General features: G+C 41.0%; 1 protein-coding gene across 1 annotated transcript in view; it reads left to right on the top strand.

Annotated features, from left to right (window-relative positions):
• LOC140136798 (high affinity copper uptake protein 1-like) overlaps positions 1–26,154 on the top strand; it is a 59,587-nt gene that overhangs the window by 9,470 nt on the left and 23,963 nt on the right. The window contains exon 2 of the mRNA XM_072158398.1: positions 25,993–26,124. Within this exon, the coding sequence (XP_072014499.1) occupies positions 25,993–26,124 (132 nt within the window). The remainder of the gene's footprint in view (positions 1–25,992; positions 26,125–26,154) is intronic.

Below are 26,154 nucleotides of genomic sequence, written 5' to 3'. Positions count from 1 at the left end.
CATTCATTTTGTTTCCCACGTAAAACAACCATTGCAGCCTGTAAGTTACAATAGATGTTTGTACATACACATTGTATTTCATGTACGGTAGGTTATTGTTGCTATGTTAGGGTGATTACTCTATCGTTATGTCTTCATTACCGTCCAATAAAGACGAGTTAATCAGATATTCATACGGTGGGGATTGGTAGGGACCCGCCTGACATTTTAGTAATAAAGTTAGCCAGTCCTTACTTTACCACTAACGTTAGCGACCAGCCTCCGTGCTCAGGTTTGCTTACTGGGCTTGAGTCGCGTGTTGGGGGGGTAGTGCCCCCTCCCTTTTCTCCTCGCTAAACCGCCTCGGCCCTGTCGGGCTTGCCCTTCCCTGGTGACGGAGCGGGACCCACACCCGCTCTGTTTCACCCACAGGAGTGCTCACGATCTTCTAGATGTCTTTCTTTTGCTTAGGACTCTCCGAGTTCCAGCTTGACGATTGGGATAGGCTCCGCCATCGCCATAAGACGAAGAAGAAATCTACCAAGGGCACTGGTAAGGTCGACACGGTGGATTCTGCTGTGACAGCCCCTATGGGTCATGGCAGGTCTGCTTAAGGGGCTCCGGTCCCGGACAAGCAGGCGGTTCCTTCGGGACTGCTAAGCGGCGTCCAAAGGCTCAGCAGCCAGCGAAAGCACTGACTATACGTCGGAGCAAAGTAGCAGGCAGCAGAGCGGTAATTCACCAGCGAAAACCCTAAGCGGGTTTTGCAGCAGGAGGATACCAGTCGACACGGTAGATTCTGCTGTGACAGCCCCTATGGGTCATGGCAGGTCTGCTTAAGGGGCTCCGGTCCCCGGACAAGCAGGCGGTTCCTTCGGGACTGCTAAGCGCCCAAAGGCTCAGCAGCCAGCGAAAGCACTGACTATACGTCGGAGCAAAGTAGCAGGCAGCAGAGCGGTAACCACCAGCGAAAACCCTAGCGGGTTTTGTAGCAGGAGGATACCAGTCCTCTAGCGAAAATCCTCACGGGTTTTTAGCAGGAGGACACCCGTCTGTTGCAGGCATATCTACGGGCTCAAACAGCCACAGTAGTAGCCAGCGACGGGCAGCATGCAAGGGTACCCGGGCTTGCCTGGGTTGAACCCTAGCATGCATGGGTTCAGCAGAGACGATACCGCGGCTAACGCTGTGGGTGTAGTCTTAGCAGAACCAACTGGGGTTGTCACACGGCAGCGTTCCATGGCGGGACCGCCGAGTGATCCCCTGGGCCCTAGAATAGCTGCTGGCTGTCCACAGGGACTGGCTGGCGATTATTCAGGGGTTGGGCTCGCAGTCTCTCACGGGACAGCGACCCAGGTGCATTCGGTGGCAGCTACAAAGACGAGCTACGGCTTGACTTCAGTGGTAGCCGCTATGCACCCGCCCATAGCTGCCGTGAGTGGTCCGCCACACACAGCGACCTTGGGCGAAGCTCTAGAGGGTACAGTAAGTAGCTTGAACAGCCTAGCTGATCAACAACCCACTTACGTCCTCGAGAGCCAGCGGAGCGTGGGTGATCCATTACCGTCAATGGGTCAATTACCCTCTCTTGATCGATCACTGTCAAATCAACAGGGCATAGCTCCATTGATTGACGCTGCCTATTCAGGTGGCGAGGTGATTGATCGGGGGTATGCACGCTCAGCTACCCGTGATACTAGGCAAGCTCCCTCAGCCAAGGGACAGCCGGTATAGCGGGTACCCATACACTGCGGCTTGATCCCTTGCGGGGAACGCAGTGAGGCATGGGTACAGTGGTACACAGCCGGGAGCCCTCACGGGCACCTACGCTAGTACCACGCCAGCACACAGCTTGATCCCCAAACAGGGAACGCAGTGTGGCGAGGGTACAGCGGTCCACAGTTGGGAACCCTCACGGGTACCCACGCTGATACCGCACCGGTACGCAGCACTTTCGCTTTAGTCGCCACAGTCTCTGTGGCAACAAGGGGGGGGGGAGGCGGTGCTGGTACTGCAGTACCATGGGGTTACCCTGGTGGCGGATCCTTTCAGGGTCAGCTGCCGGCTGGGTATGCCCCGTGGTACCCGCCGCAGGGTGTTTCTTCCACGGCCTAACACCGTGGCAAGTGTCGCCTAGCGATGGCCAAGCAGTACCAACATCAGCTGTTGACCAGGCCAGCCGGCAGGGGGCTAACCCAGATCTTGATCAGGGTAGGCCCCGTGCTGCTAGCGCTAGGACGACGGCTGCGAGAGCATGCGGACCCAGTGGTGCCATGGCGGATACCTCAAGGTCTTGCGGGAGTACTCCCTCTTCTGCTGGCAGGTAGTCGGCGAGCCACACAGTGGTTATGCCTTCTTACCCGCTTTCAGATGCCCGTCCTCAGTTACCGTCATCATCGGAGCATGATACGGATACTGTGGGCGAGGGAAAGGAGTCGGAAGCTGAGTCCGGTAGTGACATCACTACAATCTCCTTCCCCGCTGCCCCGCGAGGGGAGCAACAGCACTGATCTTCCTCCGGACACCCCCTAAGGGGAGTCCTTGGAGGAGGACCAGGGATCCTTTCAGTAGGATGCTCAGCTGCTGCTTCCTCACAGGGGACGCCTGCACTCTCATTCCCGGCAAACCTCACGGGTAGATATCGTAGGGCTGGCGAGCTCAGTAGAGCTATGACGCCGCGGGCTTGCACGCTTCCTCTGCGTGTAACGCGGGAGGACCACGGGACCTACCTGAGGGGATCCGAGAGGGACCCAGATGTCGTCAAGCGTATCACGCTCAGACAACATCTGAGCTCTTCCGCGAGGTGAGCCTATTAGCGGTGCTAACAGCTAGCCTCAACGAGAGCTCCATGGGCCTAGCCCATAGGGTGTCCACTCAGCGCCGGGGAGGGGCCTGCCACTCCAATCGCTCAACGCGATGGAAAGGCAGGGTCCTTTTCTCTTTGGATGCTTCTGCGCACGGTGGAGGACCGTGCAAAGAAGCTACCAACGGGAGCACTCTGAAGAGGTCGGAAACTGCCCTTACCATGGGTAGGAGCTCCGACTTCAGCAGGCCGTGCACCACCAACAGTACCCGAGCCCACTACCTCTGCAGCACCCATTTCTGGGAGGCGCAAGGGTAGCACAGGAACAGCTGGCAAGCCCGAAGAAGAGCAAGCGCTCTTCCAAGGGAAGCTAGGCAGAGCATTCCTGGGGGCTCAGCGGTTTTTCCACAGGGGATCTCCCAGTGGGCGACCGCTTATGGCTTTCACCCAGAGGTGGGAAACCATCTCTTTGAGCGCCTGGGTATGGTCAGTGGTGAGTGGGGGTTACAGACTGGCAACCCAGTCTCCCCACATTCGTCTGCACATTTCAGAGGTCCACAGTAGTGCCGTCAGACGGCCCCCAGCGTCGGGCACTACTGACAGGGATCACACAGCTTCTCACGAAGCGGGCGATTGTCCCGGTCTACCCCCGTTCTACTGGTGATCTTGGAGCCATTGGCTCCAAGGAAGACGGCGACGGGAGCCCCATCCGGAACCGCAGGCTGTTGAACACGTTCTTCAGGTCCAAGAGGTTCAGAATGGGGACTCTCGCCTCGGTGCTAGCCTGCCCCATCAGGGGCATGGGAACAGCATCGCTAGATCTCTCGGACGCCTATCTGCATATGCCAATCGCCTCTCAAGATCGGAGGCATCTGCGCTTCTAGGTACAGGATCAAAATTACCAGTTTTGATACCGCCATCCGCCTGTCCATCTCTCCCAGGGTGTTTAACACTCTTGGTCAGAGCGGTGGCAGCGTACCTGAAGCACAGGGGTGTCAACATCAGTTGCTACCTGGACGTTTGGCTCATATACGGACGCACTCCACTGAAGACTACGGGTCTCATGGGGTTGATAGTCCGTAGGGTGCGGGACCCTGGATGTTTTGATCAGCTCAAAAAAGTCCAGCGTGGTCCCGACACAGTCACCACTATTTGTAGGGGCCCAGATCACCCTCACGGAGGGGTTCGCGAGTGCTCTCACCCGAGCGGGTGATTTAACATGGTGCGGTGTGCCTGACTCTTGGCCGAGTCTCGGGCAAAACCCGCTGTGGCATGGATGAAGGTGGCAGGCCTAATGGCCAGTATGGTAGACCTCGTACTGTACTGCCGTTTCTACGTTAGGCTTACCCAACTACACCTTCTAGCCTGCTTGCAGGCCCAGTCGTCACCAATATCCCTCGCGGTTCCGTTGTCGGAGATCGCGCGAGAGAACTCTGGTGGTGGACCCATCAGCCCAATTTGACCCAGGGTGTCAGGTTTCCTGCACCCCGGTATGTCACGTAGTGACGACCATAAAGCGCCAAAACGGGGCTGGGGGTCCACATCCACGGAGACTCCGTCTCGGGCCTATGGGGGCCATAGAGACAGAGTTTCACATCAACCTCCCTCGCTTACGAGGAGGTGATCGTGGAATCACATACCGTTGTCCTGACGGATAACACAACCGTGGTAGCCTACCCCAACAGATAAGGGGACTCCGGGCCACCACGATTGAGCCTGCATGCACGACACCTGATAGGGTGGTGCAAGTTCAGGCAGATTACGATGAGAGCGATACACATCGCGGGCGTCACCAGCATCCTCGCGCACAATCTGTCACGAGGAAGGGTGTCGGGACCAGCAGAATGGTCCCTTGCTCCGCAGGTCGCTCAGACGATCTTCAAGGGGATGTACCACCCTCGAAAGATCTGTTCGCATCTCATCGCAATCATCCACTGCCGTGTACTGCTCAAGGGTCGCGGACCCCAAGCATTCACCGTGGGACGCTCTGTCCATAGACTGGGGAGGATGACAGCTTATGCAGTCCCTCCGATCTCACTACTCATGAGGGTGGTGGCCAAGATCGGGTGGGAAGACTGCATTGTCATTCTGCTAGCGGCAAGGCCGCTGGCACTCCCCGAGGTACCAGATCTACTCCGGATGCCCGGAGCGGAGGTACCCAGTCTATCACTAGAGCACCTGCAGTTAGCTGCATGGCCCTTACCAGGGAACACGCAGCGGAGGGATACTTTTCATCAGAAGCTGTTTTTCTCATCGCCGGGGCTAGACGGAAGTCTACCCTCCGCACGTATAGCCAGAGTCTGGCTCCATACTACGCTTGGTGCAATGAGACAAATAGCTCTCCCGCTAGAACCTCTGTGCTGCTAGTTCGGAGTTTCTGACAGAAAAGTTCCAAGCAAGACTTCAGCGGGCCACTGGGGCCAGCTATAAGTCAGCTGTCCTCTCCATTCACCGAGGTTTCGAGACGGGTCGACTATCATAGCCGATGGTTACCTTATTAGTCTACGCCGACGGTATGTTCAACGAGTGTCTACCAAAAGGAAAGTGATCCTCCTAAGGGATCCCAACACAGTCTTAGATTACTTTAAGGGTCACCCTTTTGACCTTCCGTCAAAAGCGACGCTTAAATACGTAACTCTCAAGATGGCTTTCCGGTTTGGCGTTGGCTTCGGACGGCGGTGCTGAGTTGCACACGGTCTCGAGGTTAGCTTCCGTGTTCACAAACACTGGAGCGACACTGATTCGGCGCTCTGTCCTCGTGACTACGAACGGGCGCGGTGCATACCGGCATTCGTCCCTCTCCAGTCCCCGGGGTTGGGCAAGGTTCGGCTGAAGCCAAAGATAGGCTGGGGTGGCCGATAAGGCGCTGCAGCACTATTTCTTCCGAACACAAGCCTTGGCGAGGGACTCACGACCGCATTCATCACCCTTACAGAGCCTTTCGGTCCAGCCGCTGTCGCAATGGCTGGTCCAGGTGTTGGTGGGGTCCGGGGATCGCGAAGGTTTGGCGTCCCACGACCCACTCGACTACGAGCTATCTCATCATCTTGGGTATACCGTTCGGTTGTCCCTTGAGGAGATCTAGCAGGCGGTGTCCCGGAAGCCACCTTCGCCCTCTCTCTACGATACTTCCGTTTACGTTAGTAATCAGAGACGGGCGGGAGGTTTACCGGGACATTGTTCGGGCGATCATAATACGGTGGTGTACGGGTACCAGGTTTTCAGACTATACAGAATACTCAGCATGGTAAGAACCAGTGTCGCTATTCTTAACCACCAAACTTATTAAGTAAGGAGGTTTATGTCTGTGATCGCGTGGTCTTTTTTGTTTCCCGACCGTTGGGGGAAAATATTTTCTGACCTCGCGAAAACCATCGTTACCCACTCCCGATCCCTGATCAGATGCTGACCAATCTTGTACCTCCATCCGTCGGTTACTTGCTAGATCGATCTTTCAGATGTTGATGCAAGAAGTATCTTAATCAACATCGAAGCGGTAAGATCGACCGATTGTACTGAGTCTAGTCCCAAACAGAAATGTTTGGTAGACTCATAACCGTGCGATCTTACCTTTCCGATGTTGATTATCCCGACCCCGCCACCCCCTACAAGTTTGGTCCGAGTAGGGGATCCCAAGTCGGATAAGGGGCGATCATATGGTGTGACGTCACCTTTTGGGTGAGTCCACCGGGGATCGGGGGTTTTGTTATTTATTCATTTATGTGGGACAAAATGACTATTGGTTTTTCCGCATCTCGGGAGCGATGCAAGAAGTATCTTAATCAACATCGGAAAGGTAAGTTCGCACCGGTTATGAGTCTACCAAACATTTCTGTTTGGGACTATTTTGTACCCATAACCTGTACATTATTAGTCAAAAATTGGGATTTTTGGGACCATCAACTTACCGTACTGACGCGAGTATAGTCCCACCCCGTTTTTGGGTGAACATTTTTCAAAATTGGGGGGTGGGACTATACTCGAATTTCAAAAAAAAAAAAAATTTTTTAAAATTTTTTAAATTTTTTTTGGAGTGTCCCTGGACCTAGACCTAAATGCTAGGATCATTCATGGTTGACCTAAAAAAAAAAAAAAAAAAAAAAAAAATTTCAAGATGTTTTGTTATTTTTAATATGAAAATTAATAATTTGTATTCATGTCATACTCGATTAATGATTTCAAAATGCATTGAATTTGAATGCATTTTGAAATCATTAATAGAGTATGACATGAATACAAATTATCAATTTTCATATTAAAAAATAACAAAACATCTTGAATTTTTTTTTTTTTTTTTTTTTTTTTAGGTCAACCATGAATGATCCTAGCATTTAGGTCTAGGTCCTGGGACACTCCAAAGCCGAAAAATAAATAACTTAAAATTTTTTTTTTTTTTTTTTTTTTTTTTTTTTTTTTTTTTAATTTCTGAAATTTTCCGAAAGTTTGGGGTGGGACTTTACTCGAAGGTTGGACTATACTCGCGTCAGTACGGTAGTATCAAAACACAAAAATACAAAACAAATCTTATGTTCCTAGTAACATTAGACTACATTCTTTCAGATGCAAAAGACTAGAAATTCATATCTGGTGTACACCTAAAGTTATTAGGTGTCAAAATTTGCCGATTTTAAGCGCCATTTGTGGCTGAACCACTTTAGGGGGGCCTAAAATTTTGTAGGGGTCAAGAAATTTCTCTTTTTTGAATTGCTCATAGACATTGGCACATGGTTAATCCATTCTGAACATAATTAGGACCTGTAAGTGCACTGTGACATTATCATGGGTCATTCAAAATCAAAGATAATTTGATTGAACAGTACGAAGTGCTGATTTTGACCCCTCTGAAATCCCAACGAAATTCCGAAATCAATCTTTTTTGGCATTAGGCATTTCAAACACAGCCAGTGAGTGACCACATTCAAAAAGAGGGTCACAACTGATTTAATTAAGAAGAAAATGCCTCTCAAAGAGAGCGCTTTGTCATTTGGACACCTTAAATTCCCAATTTTGGTCAAGGTCGCCAAACTTAGATGGCCCGCCATTCGAAAACGAAATTGAATTTGAATTTTTTTCTTGTGACCTCACCTAGGGGTCCATGAAAGGTACCCCTGAGCCAAAGGAGAGCAAAATCCAAGAGGGTGGGTGTACACTCAATCTGTTTTGATATGGACTGACCCTATAGTTAACAGAAAAAAATAAAACACAGAACTGAATGGAGATTTAAGGATATGTACCATCTTTCAAAAGGCAGGCACCTTCGGCGTAACGTCCATAACGCTGCGTTTCTAATTTATATAGCTAATTAACTAAGAAAGCCAAAACAAAATTGTTTCATTATAATGAACATTAGAGTGTGTACTAGTGGCATACTAAGAAATAAAGTGTTATCCTAACAGCAAACATGTGTGCTATTCACTTGAAAGTTGCAAGTTGCATGTATCTGTAACGTCCGTAACAGTGGAATTGGCTTAAACATGTTTGGCTTCGTCTTTGAAAAGTGATGATTGTTTTACATGCATGAAAGAAAAACAATCAATTTTAACCCCCATTTACTTGTCATGTACTCGAACTTCACTCCTGTCATTGACCAACAATTACAAAGGTTTCATCTGGTGCAATTTTGGAATTTTAAATAGGCCTTTGTGCATTTTGTGACTGTGTGGCTTATTTCTAAATAGGTTTGCAAGGTGTCAAGATAATTAAAGCAATTCACAACACAAGAGAGGACTTTTATGGCAGAGGTATATACTTAATTATGAACAGAAAGCTTTTTGGTAGTGCAGCGTCAATTTCGGATTCGTTTCCCGAACGTAAGATCTCACCGAAACCTACCATACTCTACATACGAACAACTTTCACAGCCTCGGAAGTGTGATGAATAGATGCAAAGCACGGAGCGGACGTCCTAGAACTGGCCGTTCAGCTGCAAATATTGCAGCGGTTCAAAGGGAATTTGCAACTAATCCCAGAAACAGTTGTCGACACAACAATTTGCCGAACATACCAGGAACGTAATAAGTTCAATAACTTCACAAAAAATCAGGTCTGAGGTTATTTTGCTTTGCGCATATATTTAAAGAGAATTGTGTTTACATGTATCTTTTCCAGCGTGAAAGCTGCATACATTGTATCATGACGAAATATCATAACTTGACATTTAAATTGTTCATGTTTGATGTATGATTGTGTTATATAAAATTGCTGAACAAATTTGTGCGTATACTGAGTGGTTCTCATTCAAATATCGAACTCACCATTTGCAAGTGATGCAACGCGACAGCTAGTACCTAGCCTTCGCGTGGACAAAGTTAATTTGGACTCTTTGATTTAAAACTAGCGTCACATTTTTAATTTAATACATGTACATTTTTGGATAGTTTTTTCACCAAATACTCTAAAGAAAATGTTCTTTACGAATATGTGAAAACAATTTGCAGCAGGCTTTTCAATTTTGAGATATGAACATACATTTTTAATTTAATACATGTACATTTTTGGACAGTTTTTTCACCAAATACTCTAAAGAAAATGTTCTTTACGAATATGTGAAAACAATTTGCAGCTCAGGCTTTTCAATTTTGAGATATGAACCTTTTTAATTGGGTAAAGTTGTTTTTGGCCCACACTGTACATATGTAAAACACATAAAAAACATTCTGTATGACACCTTATATGACCTCCTTTCTTCATCTTTGTATTATACTGCTCAACTTCCCAACGAAGAGATAACACAAGCATTGAAATTATTTATGGGACTGTACATTATTGCTATGTACAAGGCTTTCGAATTAGACCGGTTTCAGTAATGCTTGATATGCATATATAAGGTGTCATACAGTATATGTTTTATTTTATGTGTTTTAGAGGCTTCTAAACTCATCTATGGTAGTCTTGGGAAAAATTGTTGACTTTGGCGCTGGCCTTATTTGGTCATTTTGTGAAAAATCATCTAATTTTCGGCTCGCTATAAGTAATATTAATGGGCTAAATAGAGATAAAGAAGGAAAACAATTCAGTGCAATATTACTAAATTGGTCAGTGAAATCCCATGAAATTCAAATTGATTGATAAAATCTCAACTTTAACTATAAATGTTATAGAATTTGTGACCGCTTGTTTTCACAGAAATCCAAACCTCTCATGGTAGATTCCCATTTCCTTTTAAAAACTTTTCTGAGTCAGTTTGATAAAGTTACAGGCAATGGAAAACCTATAATAAACCGGGCTATATTCTCTGAGATATGGGGAAATTGCATGCTTTTCAGCGATTTCGTCAGCCTAAAATCAATTTAAATCAAAAATATACAAACAGATCAGAGCAATATAGATTTTGAAAATAGACTGCCTGCTTTACTAAAACCATGAAAGAGCTAGTAGAGTAATAGATGGAGTGCCACAAATTTCCCCTTAAAATAGGGCCCAAAATGGAAAAATCTCAACTTTGAGGACGCTGGTCATCTAGAGAAACGGAAGCACTTCAGAATTTTTTTTCTTCGTAATTCTCAAGTACTCCCACCAGGGCTCTAGCCTGCCACAAAAATAACTTTATCAAGCACTTCTTTATCTTTAATAGGGTTAAAGGAAGCACCTTGAAAGTACCATATTAAATTACTAAATGTGATAAAATGCTTTTTTAATTACCCACTGTGGAGAAACAAAACATATTTTTTCCTTTTATCCCCAAAATGTGAAGAGGACATATGGGTCAAACATAATTGATATAATTGGGGTCTTCCTTTCATTAGAAAATGACCTCCAAATATTGAAGGGGAAAAAAGGTCCATAACAATGGCAATTTTGATGGTTGCTAGGTGGGGCTGTTCCTTGGCAACCAAAATATTTATGATTTTTTTTCACCGATTTCTTCATTTTCAATTTGGCATATTGGGAACACATCATGAGCATATCAGCTAATTCCAAGAGTGTCAATGTGGAAGCCTCTGTTGAATTGACATGGATTGGCCAGTTAGCTTGTTTTAAAATTTAAAAGGGCAGTTCGTGATCCACAACCTCATCCCCCCACTTTCCCCCAAAAAAGTTGAAATACCAAAAGTTATATACCAAATATATATTTCTTGCAGATTAATTCGTTTAGCAAAAATCGCCAAATTTGAATTTCGTTCTGGTATACCAGAACGAAATTACAACAGTGGCCTATGGAGCAGTGTTATACACATAATCATGCATAACTCGCAAACGCAAAATCGTAATCAACTGAAATTTTGGGAATAAGCTTTTTTCGTGGATATCTACTGAAAAATATAAAAAGAGGATGCTAGTATCCTCCTTTAAACAAGTGTTTTTGTCCACCCAGAGGAAGCTGTTAGCTGCTCATGTCTTTTATCATCCATATTGCGACTAAACTTTTGCAAACCGATTCAGCCAATAAGTTTATCAACCAAGTTTACATCTGGATTGATGATGTCAATGCACTTTACTCATCTCAACTTGGGCCAAAACAAGTCTGATGGCTTTGGATATAAACTTGAATTTCTATGAAGATACCAATTTGTCAGAGCATAATCAGCATTATGGCCTCCCACTGTTGCTAATGTGCCCAGTTCACATTACAGTTGTCAGCTGGGCTTGTCATAATGTTAGTGAACTGTGATCATATCTCCCCAGAAACTATTTAGATTGTGTTTGTACAGGGAATCACTTAATAGATCTTTATGTCATAGATCAGATGGTTGTTTGTTTTGAAGTTAAATCCCTGGCAGATCTCTAATAGGGGGCAACAGTGTGAAAGATCATGCACTGCATTGTATGCTCAAGTTTGAGATGGTCCAAAGGTGTGAAGGCACTTTCTCGCTCAATTTGATCATGATCTTTGCTGAATGAAATAATTAATTTTTATATTCGTAAATGATAGTTGTGTGTACCCATGGTTCATTGAAAAGAGTGTCATGTACATGAGTTCGCCCTGAAGGGGGGGGGGGGTCAGTCAGTTCCAATACATGTAGTTAATCTTGTAACCTTGATTTGATTAGTCTGGTCTTGTTTAGAGTTCACAGTTCTTTGAAACATTTAGGGCACATGCATGTGTAGGCATTAATTTTGCCTGTCCCACTGAGCAAACTGCAGTCCAAAATGACAGGTGGAGGAGTGGCTAGATAACACCTTGCTGTAGACATCACCCAAAACAAGAACTCCCCCATTTTACACAATAATAGTGTAGTGAAGTGTCCACAAACAATTTGCCACTCATTTTGTAAAATTACACATTCTCTATTTATTTCACACAATAATAGCATGCAAAAGTGTCCACAAGGTGACTTCAATCATATAGACCCTGGGTCTATGCTTCAATTTGTCACACATTTTGTAAAATTGTCAGACTTCTGAGGAGGCATGATTGTATACCCATGAAGTGATGAACCACCAAATTTGCAACTCATTTTGTAACATTTTCTCAACTTCAGGGTGGAGGCACATCTGCCTCTGACAAGCACGATATGATGGCCTCTGCATGGCCATATTTCAAACTAATGTTAAGTTATTTATAAGTTTAAAATTATATTGTGCCCCCCCCCCCCAATCAACTTTGTATATGCCCTTGCAAGTTGCATGCACTCCCACACAAAAATATACTCTCAACATTACTACTGTAGATACAAACTCTACTTGATCTACGTTTTGCAGTACGGTACCGGCATTAAGAATATTCACTTTGTGGGTTTTTTATCCTGTCACTCGGAAAATTCAATGTAAATTTGCAACTTCAAGGATATGAAAAAATGTCAGCAAACAATGTAACATCTTGAGGATTTGTTACATTCTGTCTGCATCTCAATAGCTAGCTCTCTGGGAGTGTCCCTTAATCATATTGTTTGAATTGAAGAATGTATCAGATCTTAATACATCCTGGAACCAGATATCTCTCCCCTGGTCTACCCCCTACCAGAACAGATATTTGCCTATTTAGTGTAAATCCTTTTTTTTGTTATGACTAAAAGTATCTGTAAACATGGTAAAAGAAACTTATATCTTGAGGAATTGTCACATCCTGAAACTTAATCATCTCAGTAAGCCTACAATGTAGTTAGAACACCTTGATATTTGCCTGTAAATAATTTTAGTGTTTATAGTGTATGCAAACCCTTTTTTCTGATGACAAAACTGTTGAATTATATAAGAAACTTAATATCTTGAGGAATTGTCACTGTATCCTGAAACAAGATAATCTCAGGCCTAAGGTTGAGTTCACATAGGGGTACATGGTATATGGTATTCGCTGCAGCTATTTGATCAGGCGTGTATAAGGTCAGTTTGCCAATTTTAAAACTGAAACTTTAATCAAATGCTTGTAACTTTACTTTTTGAGGTCACATTGCATTCAAAGCTCTAGGTGTCATAATGTGCAGAATTAGATAGTGCATGTAAAATAAATTTACCCACATGGTTTAGTTTTAAAATTATGATGCTATACGCAGCTCTAAAATCGAACGTGCACGATTCCCGCTATACTATATTATATCACTCATACATAAATTCTAGACAGTTCATTGGTTGATTACCATTTGCCATTTTTACCATCACCCACTCTGTGTGATAGTCTTTACCATCATGTGCTTTGTCAGAGTGCGCCTCTGCGCCGACCCGTCAAGGCGCTGACTCTTGGACTCGCCGATTTAGTTATGGGGTGGGTCCCAAAATGCGAAGTATATCACCGCAAAACATGGTGTTATGTTGATGAAAAAATGTATTTCCTACCTTAAATAGTATTTTGGTAATAGAATTTATGCATGAGTGATATAAAACAAGTATTATCTGTCTTAAATTCGTGTAATGGTCGAAATATAATCACTCGGTGAAAGATGGATTGTTCCATTCCATTGGAATGGAACAATCCATCTTTCACCTCGTGATTATATTTCGACCATCACACTCATAGACAGTTAATATTTGTATACTATACTATACTATACTATACTATACTATACTATACTATACTATACTATACTATATACTATATACGCAGTTATACTGCCTTTTTGAATAGTGCCCTCTTATATCACCCAGTATTATGAAATTACCTTGTTCAATATTAAGCTATTCGTGTGCCCTGCAAAATGTGCACCATATACCCGAATAGTATACTCCTATGTGAACTTGGCCTAATGTCCATTGAGTTGTTTGAATTTCACCTGCAGTATTTACTTCCTTATTCACAGTCTGTCAATTTAAATAGGATTTTATCCAGGGAGCTATAATAGTGTACATGTACTTTCAGTTATAACAGGCTGAGTGACAGTATGACTAGGGGTGTGATTTTCGGGTAATTTTGTGCCCGTGTACCGGACACATTTTTCGGGCGGGTGACCGGGTACCCGAAATTGCAACAACAAAAAAAATTGAATTTTGCACATTGTTTTGTGTTTTTAATATGAAAATTGATGACATGAAAACTATGTATCAATTTTCATATTAAAAACACAAAACAATGTGCAAAATTCAATTTTTTTTTAGGTCAACCATGAATGATCCTAACATTTAGGTCTAGGTCCAGAGACACTACAAAACCAAAAATAAACTTTGAAAAAAAACTGTAAAATTTTTTATTTTATTTTTTTTTAAATTTTTATTTCGGGTACCCGGGCAGAGAATTTCCTGCCCGGGTAATAGGATTATCGGGCGGGACTGGAATTCCCGGGACTCACTCACATCCTTAAGTATGACTTTATAATATTCAGTGTGTTCTGTTTCAGGAAGTATTGGAAAAGAAGTTGTGGTGTTGTAAATTGATATCAATTCCTGAACTAGTCCTTATTGGCATGGCAATGAGTAAGCCATAACTGCCCTACTACATTTATAAAGAAAAACAAATCATCATACATGGGCGGTGGGCACAGCGGTACGGGCCCAAGGAAAACAGATGGGCACTCATCAAGCCTATGCTCCATGCTCCCTCCTGTGTAGCCTTTATTGTTGCCTGTATACAATATTTATTTTGCTTGATCGGTACAATGTGACTTTGTTTAATCTTTTATTGTTTCATTTGAACATTGATAACATTGTATTTTCCACATGAACAAACTGTTGACTAAAGTCCAAGCTGCACAACGTAACACACAACACACGTATGCATGCATTGATGATGTAACACAATGTGGGTCCTATTGAATAAACTATAGTCTTCATTATGAATTACATTTGACATCAGACTTTTTATATAAATCTGAAGTAAAATAACAAAGAGTTTGTTCTGCATTGAATACAAAGCCTTTTTTGTTGAATTTCAATTTAATTTAGGTCATAACTAAAGCGTAAAAATACATGTAGAATGTTTGAAAGCTTTGTAGTAAATTGCTTTTTAAATGTGTAGTCCGTTAGCAGAAACTCACACATTTATAAAAGACCTTGAAAATATAATATATTTATAATCATCATCATCATCATCATCATCATCATCATCATCATCATCATCATCATCTCCATCTTCATTTTCATCCATCTTCATTCATCTTTATCATCATCTCCATACATACATGTACCACCATCATGTTCAACAAAATAAAGATTTAGAAATCACTTGAGTTTGCTTAGTGACTAATGAATAAAACCATCTCCTGAACCAAAACAGAAAATTGTATGAAGAATTGTGTCACAAGGGTAAATTTGTTCAGTTTCAACTTCCTCGTTATTCTCTGTACATGTGATGTGACTTGTAATTGTTGAAAGTGAAATGAGTCAGAAACTGGTGCACAAATTCTAAATTGTTTCTTGTTATCTCAAACATTGTGCAAGAGGCTAGAGGGGGTACATCTACGTTAGGGGATTTTATATGTTAATGTGTACAATGTGTCCCGATTTCATTTCACCGACTTATTGTTCACAATTTTTTACATAGACTGTACAATGTAGTGTATCCCAGAATGATACCATCGACCATGCTTTGGTAGTACCTTGATTTTTTGTTGCTTGCTGCCACTCAACATGTTCAGAATGACAAGATCTGAGTATTGAGGGTGATGGGTAAATGGAATATCTGATGGTCACAGTAGGAACAGATCAGGTTGACAGTGATGCCAATAATGACCTTATTGGCTTGCTGTAGAGTTGATTCCAGTTCCTCTAATCAGTATTAAGTTTATCTCCAGCTAGGCCAAGAGTAAATGACGATTCTTAGTCAGTGCTTGACTGCTTGTGATCAAGCCAGGGATGTGAAATCTCCTCTTTAAGCTGAATTCCTCTTTTTTGGAAATTTGAGCTTTTTCTTTCATTTTCAGCCCATTTTGAGCATATTTCGGTGCTTTTCCTCTTTTTTCAATAGAGGTCACTCACACCCCTGATAAATGCTGAATTTCACTGGTTTCTGCATGCTGTCTATCACACAGTGTGAATTGTCCTTGCTGGTATAGGGAGTGCCGGTTCTCCATCTCTAATTCTGTGGATGCAGCACATACCTGTAGCCGTTTTGGGACACCCTGTAGCTACAATGTAATTGAGATTCCAGGGGAAGTTCCCTTGTTGCACAAAACTATTGATACACTACATGTATTTCAGTGATATAAATAGTATGTGATAGTGAATTTATATACTTTCTCAGATTATAAACAAACACTGCATGCTACCTTGTAAGACTTTGTCTGCGATGTGCAAGATAGGGAATTTCCCTGCTGTTGCACAATGAACAATCATGTGAGTTTGATGCTTTGTGTAATTACAAAATAAAAAGCAGGTGATTTTCTCCTTTTTCAAACATATTTCTATAGACTTACACATGTATAAAAACTAGTTTGATGAAGTATTGATACTTTCAGGAAATACTTTATGTATGTATGCCTTGTTGTTATCTGACATAAAGCTGTACAAAGGTAAGAATCATGTGCTTTGTTCATGTTTAAGGTGCTATTTGAGGCATTTTGGAAGTACCGTATTGTTTGTAATAAACGCCCCCCCTCTAATAAACGCCCCCCTCCAATTTTTCTGTGAAAAATTGACAAAAATGCGAACATTTCCATGACATATCGTGTAGGTATAAAGCTTAAAGCTTGCATCAGTCATGTCAGTCACGATCGCTAAGTTGAATGGACAAAACCTATTATGACTCAATTTCCATCCATTTCACCGCTGCCTAATTATGGTTGTATTCCCCACGAAAATATCATTTTCCGTGGGCGCCGCCATCATGTGTAGTGTGAGTCCCTCCTTTTAATAGGAGCACCATCGGGAAATTGAACATGATTTTAAAGCTTTTTTCACTGACAATTCACTTCCAATAAACGCCCCCCTTTTGAAAAAATGCAACGCCCCCGGGGCGTTTATTACAAACAATACGGTATGCATGTTTTTTAACAGATTGAGTATAGCAAAGAACACTGATCAATATGCCATCTATTTGAATCTAATCAGTCATATGGTTTTAATAATTTACAAACATTTTATGTCTTTTTATTGTATTGTTTTTATTTTAAATAATCAAATAAATCAAAATAGTAAATGTCATATGACTTGGAAGTGCTCATTATTTGATACTTTTTGTATACTTTTGCAATTTTGTTTTTATTTGGGGAGGGTGGTGCATACAGGCCTGTCCCCACATATCCTAAGGGGCTATGCAACAAATATATGCCGGGGAGGGGGGTTGAAAAAAAAAGTCCACTTTTTTCAAATCAGCACCCCCAAATCATGCGTACGCACGGGCCTGATGGGGGGAGCATGGCTGAATTGGTAGTTTAGTTTTAAATTTATATAAATTGATCTGTAGATCTATTAAATGACAATATTAAAATACTGTAAAATATGATAATTGGTATGAAATGGTTGAAAAAGAAGTTATGATAAATTAAGAGGTTTTAACCCATCAGAAACAAAATTATGAAGTAGGTTTTTTTTTTTAAACTTTATCACAATGAAGTTATTCCAATTGCTAGACATAATACATGCACAACAGAAGAGCTTGAATTTCAGACCATTAAAGTTTCAGTGACATTTATTTGCTAACATTTTTCTGACCTTCTGATCTAAAGTCTCCCCAATTCGACTCCTGAACTAACTACAAGCTATGTAAGCTAGTATCCAGGTTACATATGTATACATTTTTGTAAATAGATAGAATGCTATCAGGAATCAGATAAATTTGTGCAGGGATTCAATTATGATGAGAACCGGTTCACCTGAAGGTTCTCGCTGGATTACAACTAAGAGAATAAAATTGGTTATCATAAGCTTCTAAGTCTCAGATCGCAAGTTATGTATTCTACCTTCCGTTACAGCAACAGAAATAAATATCTCATTAATCCACAAATATAATTCTGAAATGTTGGGGGAGGCAAAGTTTTCTTCATTTTAGCTGTCAATTCAAGTATGATCACAAACTGAAACTTATGGCCCATTGCATGCATTTACTTTCAATGTTTATATTACTCGACCATCCCGTAATAATAGATGTGATGAACTCGCTAGCGTCTCCTGTATTGGTTGTATTAGTTTCACCTTTCATATTTCCACCAATCATAGAAGCTCTTTCTTATAAAGTAATTGGATGACATGCATTGTCTGTCAGAAAAACTGCAAAAAATATTAAGGCCAGGTACATGCCCACTTTTTGCCCAGGTGCATGAGGGGAATTGGTGACTGACAGCCTTATGATTTTACCTGTTTTCTCAATATTTTGTGGGAATCGAAAGAATGGTTTTGATGAGAGCCAAAGGTTCTCGCAAAATCCCTTTGCGAGAACCTTTTAAAGAGGTTCCCGCAATTGAATGCGAATTTGAACCCCTGTATTGTGAACTGAGGATGCTGTGAAATAATTGTCTATGAAAATAATAGTATGTAAATTTTCAGGGTAAATTTACATTGTAGTTTTTGCACAGCAGCATATAAAATAAAAGAAATTTTCTTTTTTGATTCCCATCCCATCCCAAACTTGTTGTAACTCAACAGCTTTGGTGCAGTGTGTGCTGTGTGGTATAGGGGCCGGGATCAACCCCTTCACTCTGAGTGAAGGGGTTGATCCATGTTTCTCACCCCTCACCAAAAGGCTCTGTTCCCTTGCTCCCTGTTGGTTAAACCATGGAATGTAAATGTATTGTTGAACCAAGAGTTGAACCACCACATTCAATGCTTTCACATTTCTAGTCATCATCATTATGCACTGGTCATACAGGACATTATGTGATGGTCATACCATGCCAATCAAGGTTCAAGCCAAATGAGTCATACTCTACTGTGTTGATGAGTAGAGTAGAAAATACTATATGGCCAAAATATGTAATGTTGCCCAACTTTTTCCCTGCAAGAGTAACTAAATTAGATCAGAGAAAAAATGTAATCCTATGACTCCAAGCTGCTGCACACAATTGGTGTGTCTGAGAAAAATTGGCCAAATAAACAAAAATATCAGTTCGGCCAAATAAACAAAAATATCAGTTTAAAAGTATGTTTAAAAAAACCCACATTTTTAGGAGCATTGTGTGAGAAGATTTTGACTTATGTTTTGTGAAAAAAAATCGTTGTATATTAAAGAATGCAAGATTCAGAAGTTCATTTTGATAGAGTTTGAAAAAAGGAATTAAAATGCATTTTGCATTGGATTTTACCCCCCTGGACAGTCGGTGGACACTACTGGTTGTCTAACAGCATTTCTGATTGGTTGATAACTTGAAATTCTCATTTCAATTGCTAATTATGACTTGAAACTATTAATAAAATTATGGTCAAATTTGCTTTTGCAGATGATCTTATTAATACCCTCCTTGATTGGTTCAAAATTAGACACAATATTCATTTTAGCCAATTTTCATGTAATTCTCATAAAGGGTTAAAATATTCGCTAGCTTTGACTTGTGACATACAATTTTTCTTTTTTTGGCCTAATATATGTCGTATGATGCTTTGAAATCGTAGATCCGGAAAGTCTAGGTGGTCTTAATGATCCACCTCACTAGGATCCACAACAAGCTCATCCATCAGTGCGCAGTTCTTTAACCCCAATACATTTGCACATTCATTGAATGACCTTTGAAAATTTTGGTACAAAAACTCATAATCTGCACCTGGAGGTCGAAATTTGCACTATGATTGTTTAATTGAGGTTATTGAACAATGCCATTGGGATGAGGCCATCATGGTCCATAGTGCCTGCTGTATGATGGAAATAAATTAGATAGCATCCCATCTGTTGATGACAGTCAATGTATTAACATTGTGCTATTCCAGTTGAAATCCTCATGCCCTCTATGAATGACTTGACCTTAACCTTCCACCCAGGGGGTGTATATTTCAAATGGAGTCCCCCATTCAGGTAACCCCATTTGAAACTCACACTCCCTGTGTGGAAGATTAAGGTCATGTGTTTTATAGAGGGTGTGAGGATTTCAACTGGAATAGCCTACTGGACACAAGTCAGTGAATCTATGGTCATTAATTTTCTATATCTCGTAGGTTCGTGTGATGACTTTACGTGTCACACACACAGCCAATATTGATAATGATGGTAAAAATGACCCACCTTCATGTAGGATAAAAATAAAAGATGGGAGGTTGCATAAGAAAATATTATCCTGTTTTGTCCGGAGGGGGGGGGGGGCACTTCCATGACGGATATGCACCATGTGCCTCAGGATAGACCCCCCTTTTCAAACCGGCTTCTACCCAATGACCCCCTGTTTTTGTGTTATTGCCCTACCTATTACCCAATGACCCCCTTTAAAAAAATGCAGGTACTCAATGACCCCCTTTTTTTCTTTGTCCTGCTACCCAATGACCTTTTTAATTCCCAAAGTATGTGGTATTTGTGTTCTCCTCGAGAAATAATGGGATTTTTCTTCAAATTCCCGCTGAATTCAATATCATCCAGTTGCTTCCATTATTGTTAATTGATTCAAGTCACCATTGGCACTTATTTATGTGTACTCAATGACACTCATTTGGTAATCCTGTACCCAATGACCCCCATTTCGCAGTTTATTACCCCAATGGCCCCCTGTTTTCAAAGATTCATACCGAATGACCCCATTTTTATTCAGGTTGTGTACTGAATGACCCCATATTTTTGTACATTTGACCTGAATGCCCCCTACTTTTAACATGGCCGAGGCACATCCCTGCCATTTCAAATAGGAAGTGCCTCCGGGGGTCTTTGCACAAGTCTTTGGGCTTAATTGTCACAGCATATGAAAAACGCCTTAAAAATGCATGTTTTTGGCCCTTATTTCCAAAAATTGACCAAATATAAAAACTTGACTTTCATTGCTAGTTAGAACTAACTAAAGGATTGGGGTTTAGCTATATGTTTCATTTGGCCAAACTGGATAATATTTTTTTAATTAAAAAAATAGTGCTGTATTTTTCTGGAATTGGGAGTAATTACTGGAAGTTACTTACAAGTACTGAATGAATAGTTTCAATACAAAAGCTATAATGTACACCAATTTCGGTCAAATTTAATTTTGTTATTCTTTGCCCAAAATGTCAAAATAATATCAGTAACAACTATCAGGAAGTGGTTCTGGTCATTTTAAATAATATAAAAATATAAAAGTGTATCTCAGCTCAACATGATAATTTTGTTTTCCATTTGGAGCAGCAAAGGTTCATTCATTCATTTTGTTACAAATCTATTTCACGTTCCATGATAAAAAAAAATTGATAATCGTCCTTGCTATCTGTCATTGTACACTTCAATGCCAGGTGCATGTGACATATATTTCCTATGACAAGTTTTAGAGTTTACATTTATTCTTAAAAATTTAAGCCAATATGTGTGATGCAGACCGTAATCACTGTATGCAGGATTCTTTTTTGGGGGGAGGGGCATGCGCAGATTTCGAAAAAAGTGGACCTTTTTTGTATTTGTTAGTTCAATTTGAAATGGATATAGGTGTAGGGCTGGCACTTTCGCACTAAGGGGCATTCGGTGAGAGCAAAATGTAAAAAATATGGGGTCATAGGGTGCATGAGAACATGACCTATTTTTAAATGGAATCTTTGGGTGAGAAACGAAACAGTGCCACAGAAACTTCGAAAATCAAATTTCTAGTTCTAAATGGCTTCAAATTTCTTAGTTTTTTCAAAATAAGTAACAAAATCAGTGGTACAAATGAAAGTTGCTGTTCAAATTGAACTTGTAAGGGCCTTTGGGTGACAGATCAAATGGAAAAATAGGAGGTCTTTGGGTGACCGAGCATGTGTTCGTAAAAAAATATGGGGTAAACTACTTGTAAACTACTTGTTTACTGTCTTAAAAAAAATATGGGGTCTTTGGGTGACTTGTAAACTACTTGTAAACTACTTGTTTACTGTCTTATAAAAATATGGGGTCTTTGGGTGACAGCGATGCTGAAAAAGGGGGTCTTAACAGCCCTTGAGCCCTACGCGTCAACTCCAAAGTTGAAGTGCCCCCTCCCCCCCGGGAAAAGAGCATAAACTGGACTAGGGATATTTATGATATACTTTTGCAAATTGGGAGCGGGGTGTACAATGTAGTTGTACCCCTCTGTGTATGGGCCTGGACTGGTATGATGTGATTAAATCAAGTCTTATCAGCCCAACTTCTCATTACCTCGGCTCGGATCACAAAAGCGTCAATGAAAATCAAGAACAGAATTTTGACATGGAGTTGCTAGTCTGATCCGCATGTCACTGTTTTGTCACGTCATAGGTAGATTATCGTACCTTGTGAACTACCCATAGACTACTACAGACTATGGGTGTCTAGTGTTTTTAATATGCAAAGTGATAATCTGTGTTCATGTTCACAGCATATAAAGCACTGGGACTTTGGCTGTTTGCGAATAGTCTGTAGTAGTCAGTGACTGAACCTTACTGTCTTTGGGTCAATAAAAGATGCCGGGTAGATAGATATCAGCCCCAGATATCGGCAGTCGGTGACATAACTATGTTTGTATTAAATATGATTACCTGGAGTGGTACCATGGGTTTCAAATCAGGTCATTGAGCGAGTCGTATTGTCTCGCCCTGCACTGTATTCAAAGTACTAATATTTCTGTATAATGCAGGGCTTCAAGCAACCATATATATATATCTCCTATTTTTCCTATATTTTTGAACTCCTAATATTTTTCAATAGCGTCACAAAATATCTTATAAATATCTTATCTCAGACATATATTTTTTCCACTTACACTAGTGAATTTTATATGTAAAAATTCAAAATTTCTGTGTGTTTCACGCTCTGTTGTCATAAATTTTCAGCAGGTCAGCTACCAGGTACCGTAATACAAATATGTAGTTATTAAGTTACGTAACAGATTACGGATATTTCCCAGAATGATCTACCATTGACCAATTGATGTAACTAGGCGGTTACCCGTATTTCGCGGTTCTCGGCTGTCATGGTTATTGGCTTTTGCAGATCTCAAAATCAGGGTGTGTCCTTTGGCTGGGATCACTGTCCTCACAGATGAGGTCAATTGCAGCTTTTGCAATTTGACCTGACTTTCGCTCTTTCTGACCTATGACCTCTTCACCATAGGTCTGACAAAAAGGTCACCGTGGAAACTGTTGTTTGTTAGTCCAAGGTCCACCCACCCACCAAGTTTGAGCTCTATAGGGGCAATTTGAAGTTTTACCTTTCTTGACCTATGACCTCTTAACCGTAGGTCTGACGGAAAGGTCACCATGGAAACTTTTATTTGTTAGTGCAAGGTCCACCCACCCACCAAGTTTGAGCCTCATAGGGGCAATTTGAAATTGTTACCTTTTTTGACCTATGACCTCTTAACGATAGGTATGATGAAAAGGTCACTGTGGAAGCTTTTGTTTGTTTGTCCAAGGTCCACCCACCCACCATGTTTGAGCTCTATAGGGGCAATTTGAAATTTTACCTTACTTGACCTTTGACCTCTTAACCGTAGGGTCTGATGAAAAGGTCACCGTGGAAACTTTTGTTTGAGAGTCAAGGTCAACACATTGGCATGGCTAGATTTGCCATTTAAAGTGTTTGAAATTAGACTTCAATTGAACTTGACCCGGCCTTGACCTTTGACCTTAAAAATATAAACTCGTTCTTCCTCATACCAAGCTGCACCCACCCACCAAGTTTGAGGAACGTGCGACCCCCGGTCTCCAAGAAAAGAGGCGGACAGACAAACAAACAGATGGACAGATGGACAGATCTGGTGAATTATAGTAAGAGATGTTATGATACCACTACCAGGGACTGTCTTTTGGAATTTGCAGGAGAGCATTAAATAGCTCTTCTGGAGACTTCAAGGAGAGCTGTTTAGAGAACTTAATATAGAATAGAATACAACTACAGAGAGCTAAAAATCACTCTCCTATATCAGATTTAAGGAGTGCAGTATAGAGGGATTGCTCTCGCTCTCTTCAAAAGATACAATGTAGATCAAAACCGCACTACCAGATTTTTGTTTTCATCAGTTTTCAATGGCAAAACTGACCAAATCTCTTTGGACACAGAGTGTGTAAAATCTAGATGTGTTCCCCCCCCCCCCCGACAAAAATTATGTATGTATTGAGCCACTGTCTCAATTTCTCTATTTTTTGCAGAAATCGTGTGTGTGTGTGTGGGGGGGGGGGGTCCACACAGGCACATTGTGCTAGTTATAGCTATTATGGTGGTCTTAACCCTGGAATTATGGAAACTTTCGGGCCTCATAACTGAATATAAAAGATTTTTTTATTTTGTTGAATTTTGACCAACTTCACCAAAATTATTTGAAATTTGGGCAAAAATGTAGGATTTTTTTACCATTTTTGGTGCAAATTTCCAAGTCAAAATAAAAAAAACGTTCCCAGATATTTTTGTTTAGTTTTTAAAAATTAATACAAAATTTGTTTGGCCCAAGAATTTTTTTGTTACGTTGCCCCCAAAAAACGTGTTTTATGGATTTTCTTCAAAAATGAGCATTTTGGCCCAAATTTGACCTCGCAGATGTATTCATCAAGTCTTTGCCATTCCAAAAAGGTGTACTTTTATATTCTTTAGACCAAGAATTTAGCAGTTATGAGGCCCACAAGTATCCATAATTCCAGGTGTAAGACCAACCTTAAATCAATTTTTCTGGGAAATGTTATTGTTATTGTTTTGGCGAATTTGTCTGATGGTGTGGGTCGAAACAAATTCATCATAAATAACTAAAGCAAGGAAAAAATTAAAAAAACATTTCTCTTTCATGATTGTAAGTTTTCAATTTCGCAAACAACATCATTTTCTCAGGTAACTGAACGCACAATCTTGTTGAGTTCCCATGGTAACGTTAAGCTTGAAAATTCAGATGTGAAAGAAATTCTTATGATATAATTTGTACTTGAACTGAATAGTCTTGTCAAAATAGCATGGTTGATGAGTCTTGACTTGCTCAGTTCAATTAATTGATGTTTTTGTGTTGGTTAGGTCAGAATAAGATTTGTATTGGTTGACAAAATCCAGTTAATAGGAATACTGTCCCAAAATTAATTGTTATGGTTACACACCATTGGCTAAACTAACTTGTTTTTAAGCAATTTTATAGTCAACAGGAGAAAAATTATTATTAGAAAAAAATCTGCTTTAAAAAAATATGTTTTAAATGATAGTGTAATTTTTGTGTGAGTTTCATTTATTTTCTTTAAAACATTCAACATTTTAAATCACCTTAAATGCTGGATTGCTGACATTTAAAAATGCTAATATTTAAAAATCACCTTGGGGCCCTGTTTTACATAGCTTTATTGTAATGGTATGCCTTTGTGAAACATGCCAATGGAGTAGAGTCCTCTGATAAGTAGATGTTTCTGAATAAAATAAAAAGAAAAATTGCTTTCATCTGTGAAACTGACTGATATTGGAAATAATAGGCTATAGCTAAAATCCAGCTAAAAATAGCAGGTTGCTATGGTAACATAGGTACGGTACACAATGCAATGGCTGCTGAACACTGTTGATGACTTGATTTAAAATAATTATATAATATTTAGACAATTGAGTTAATTATTTCCTGTAATCCTTGTTGAATTACCGTCACATGTCATTCGTCAGGGACATACATATGTACGATGGGGCATGACATGATGACATTTTAACATATTTTTTTCTATTTGTTCTTTTGCATTGTTTTATAGTGTATAACAGTACAAATGGACCACAAAAATGGATCATGCATATGAACCAACAGTGTGCATCCACCAGGACAAGCATGTAATGTACACATACATCCACTGAGTTAAGGTGTGCATAGATGATAGAGACATGATTATAAAATAACATATTTTCTGTTTATTCACTTGTCATTGTTTTGTAGGGAATGACAACAGAAATGGGTCATACTATGCCAGACCACCATACTATGGACCACAGTATGCATCCAACAGGACATGGTACACATCCTCCAGGACATGGTGATGGTGGGGAACATGATATGATGATGATGCAAGTAAGTTTTTGATTTAAAGGAAGTGTCCGG

Source organism: Amphiura filiformis, chromosome 17 (assembly GCF_039555335.1).
Source record: "Amphiura filiformis chromosome 17, Afil_fr2py, whole genome shotgun sequence".
Lineage (NCBI taxonomy): Eukaryota > Metazoa > Echinodermata > Ophiuroidea > Amphilepidida > Amphiuridae > Amphiura > Amphiura filiformis.
Note: the sequence above shows the minus strand (reverse complement) of the source record. Positions and strands in the feature narration are given on the sequence as shown.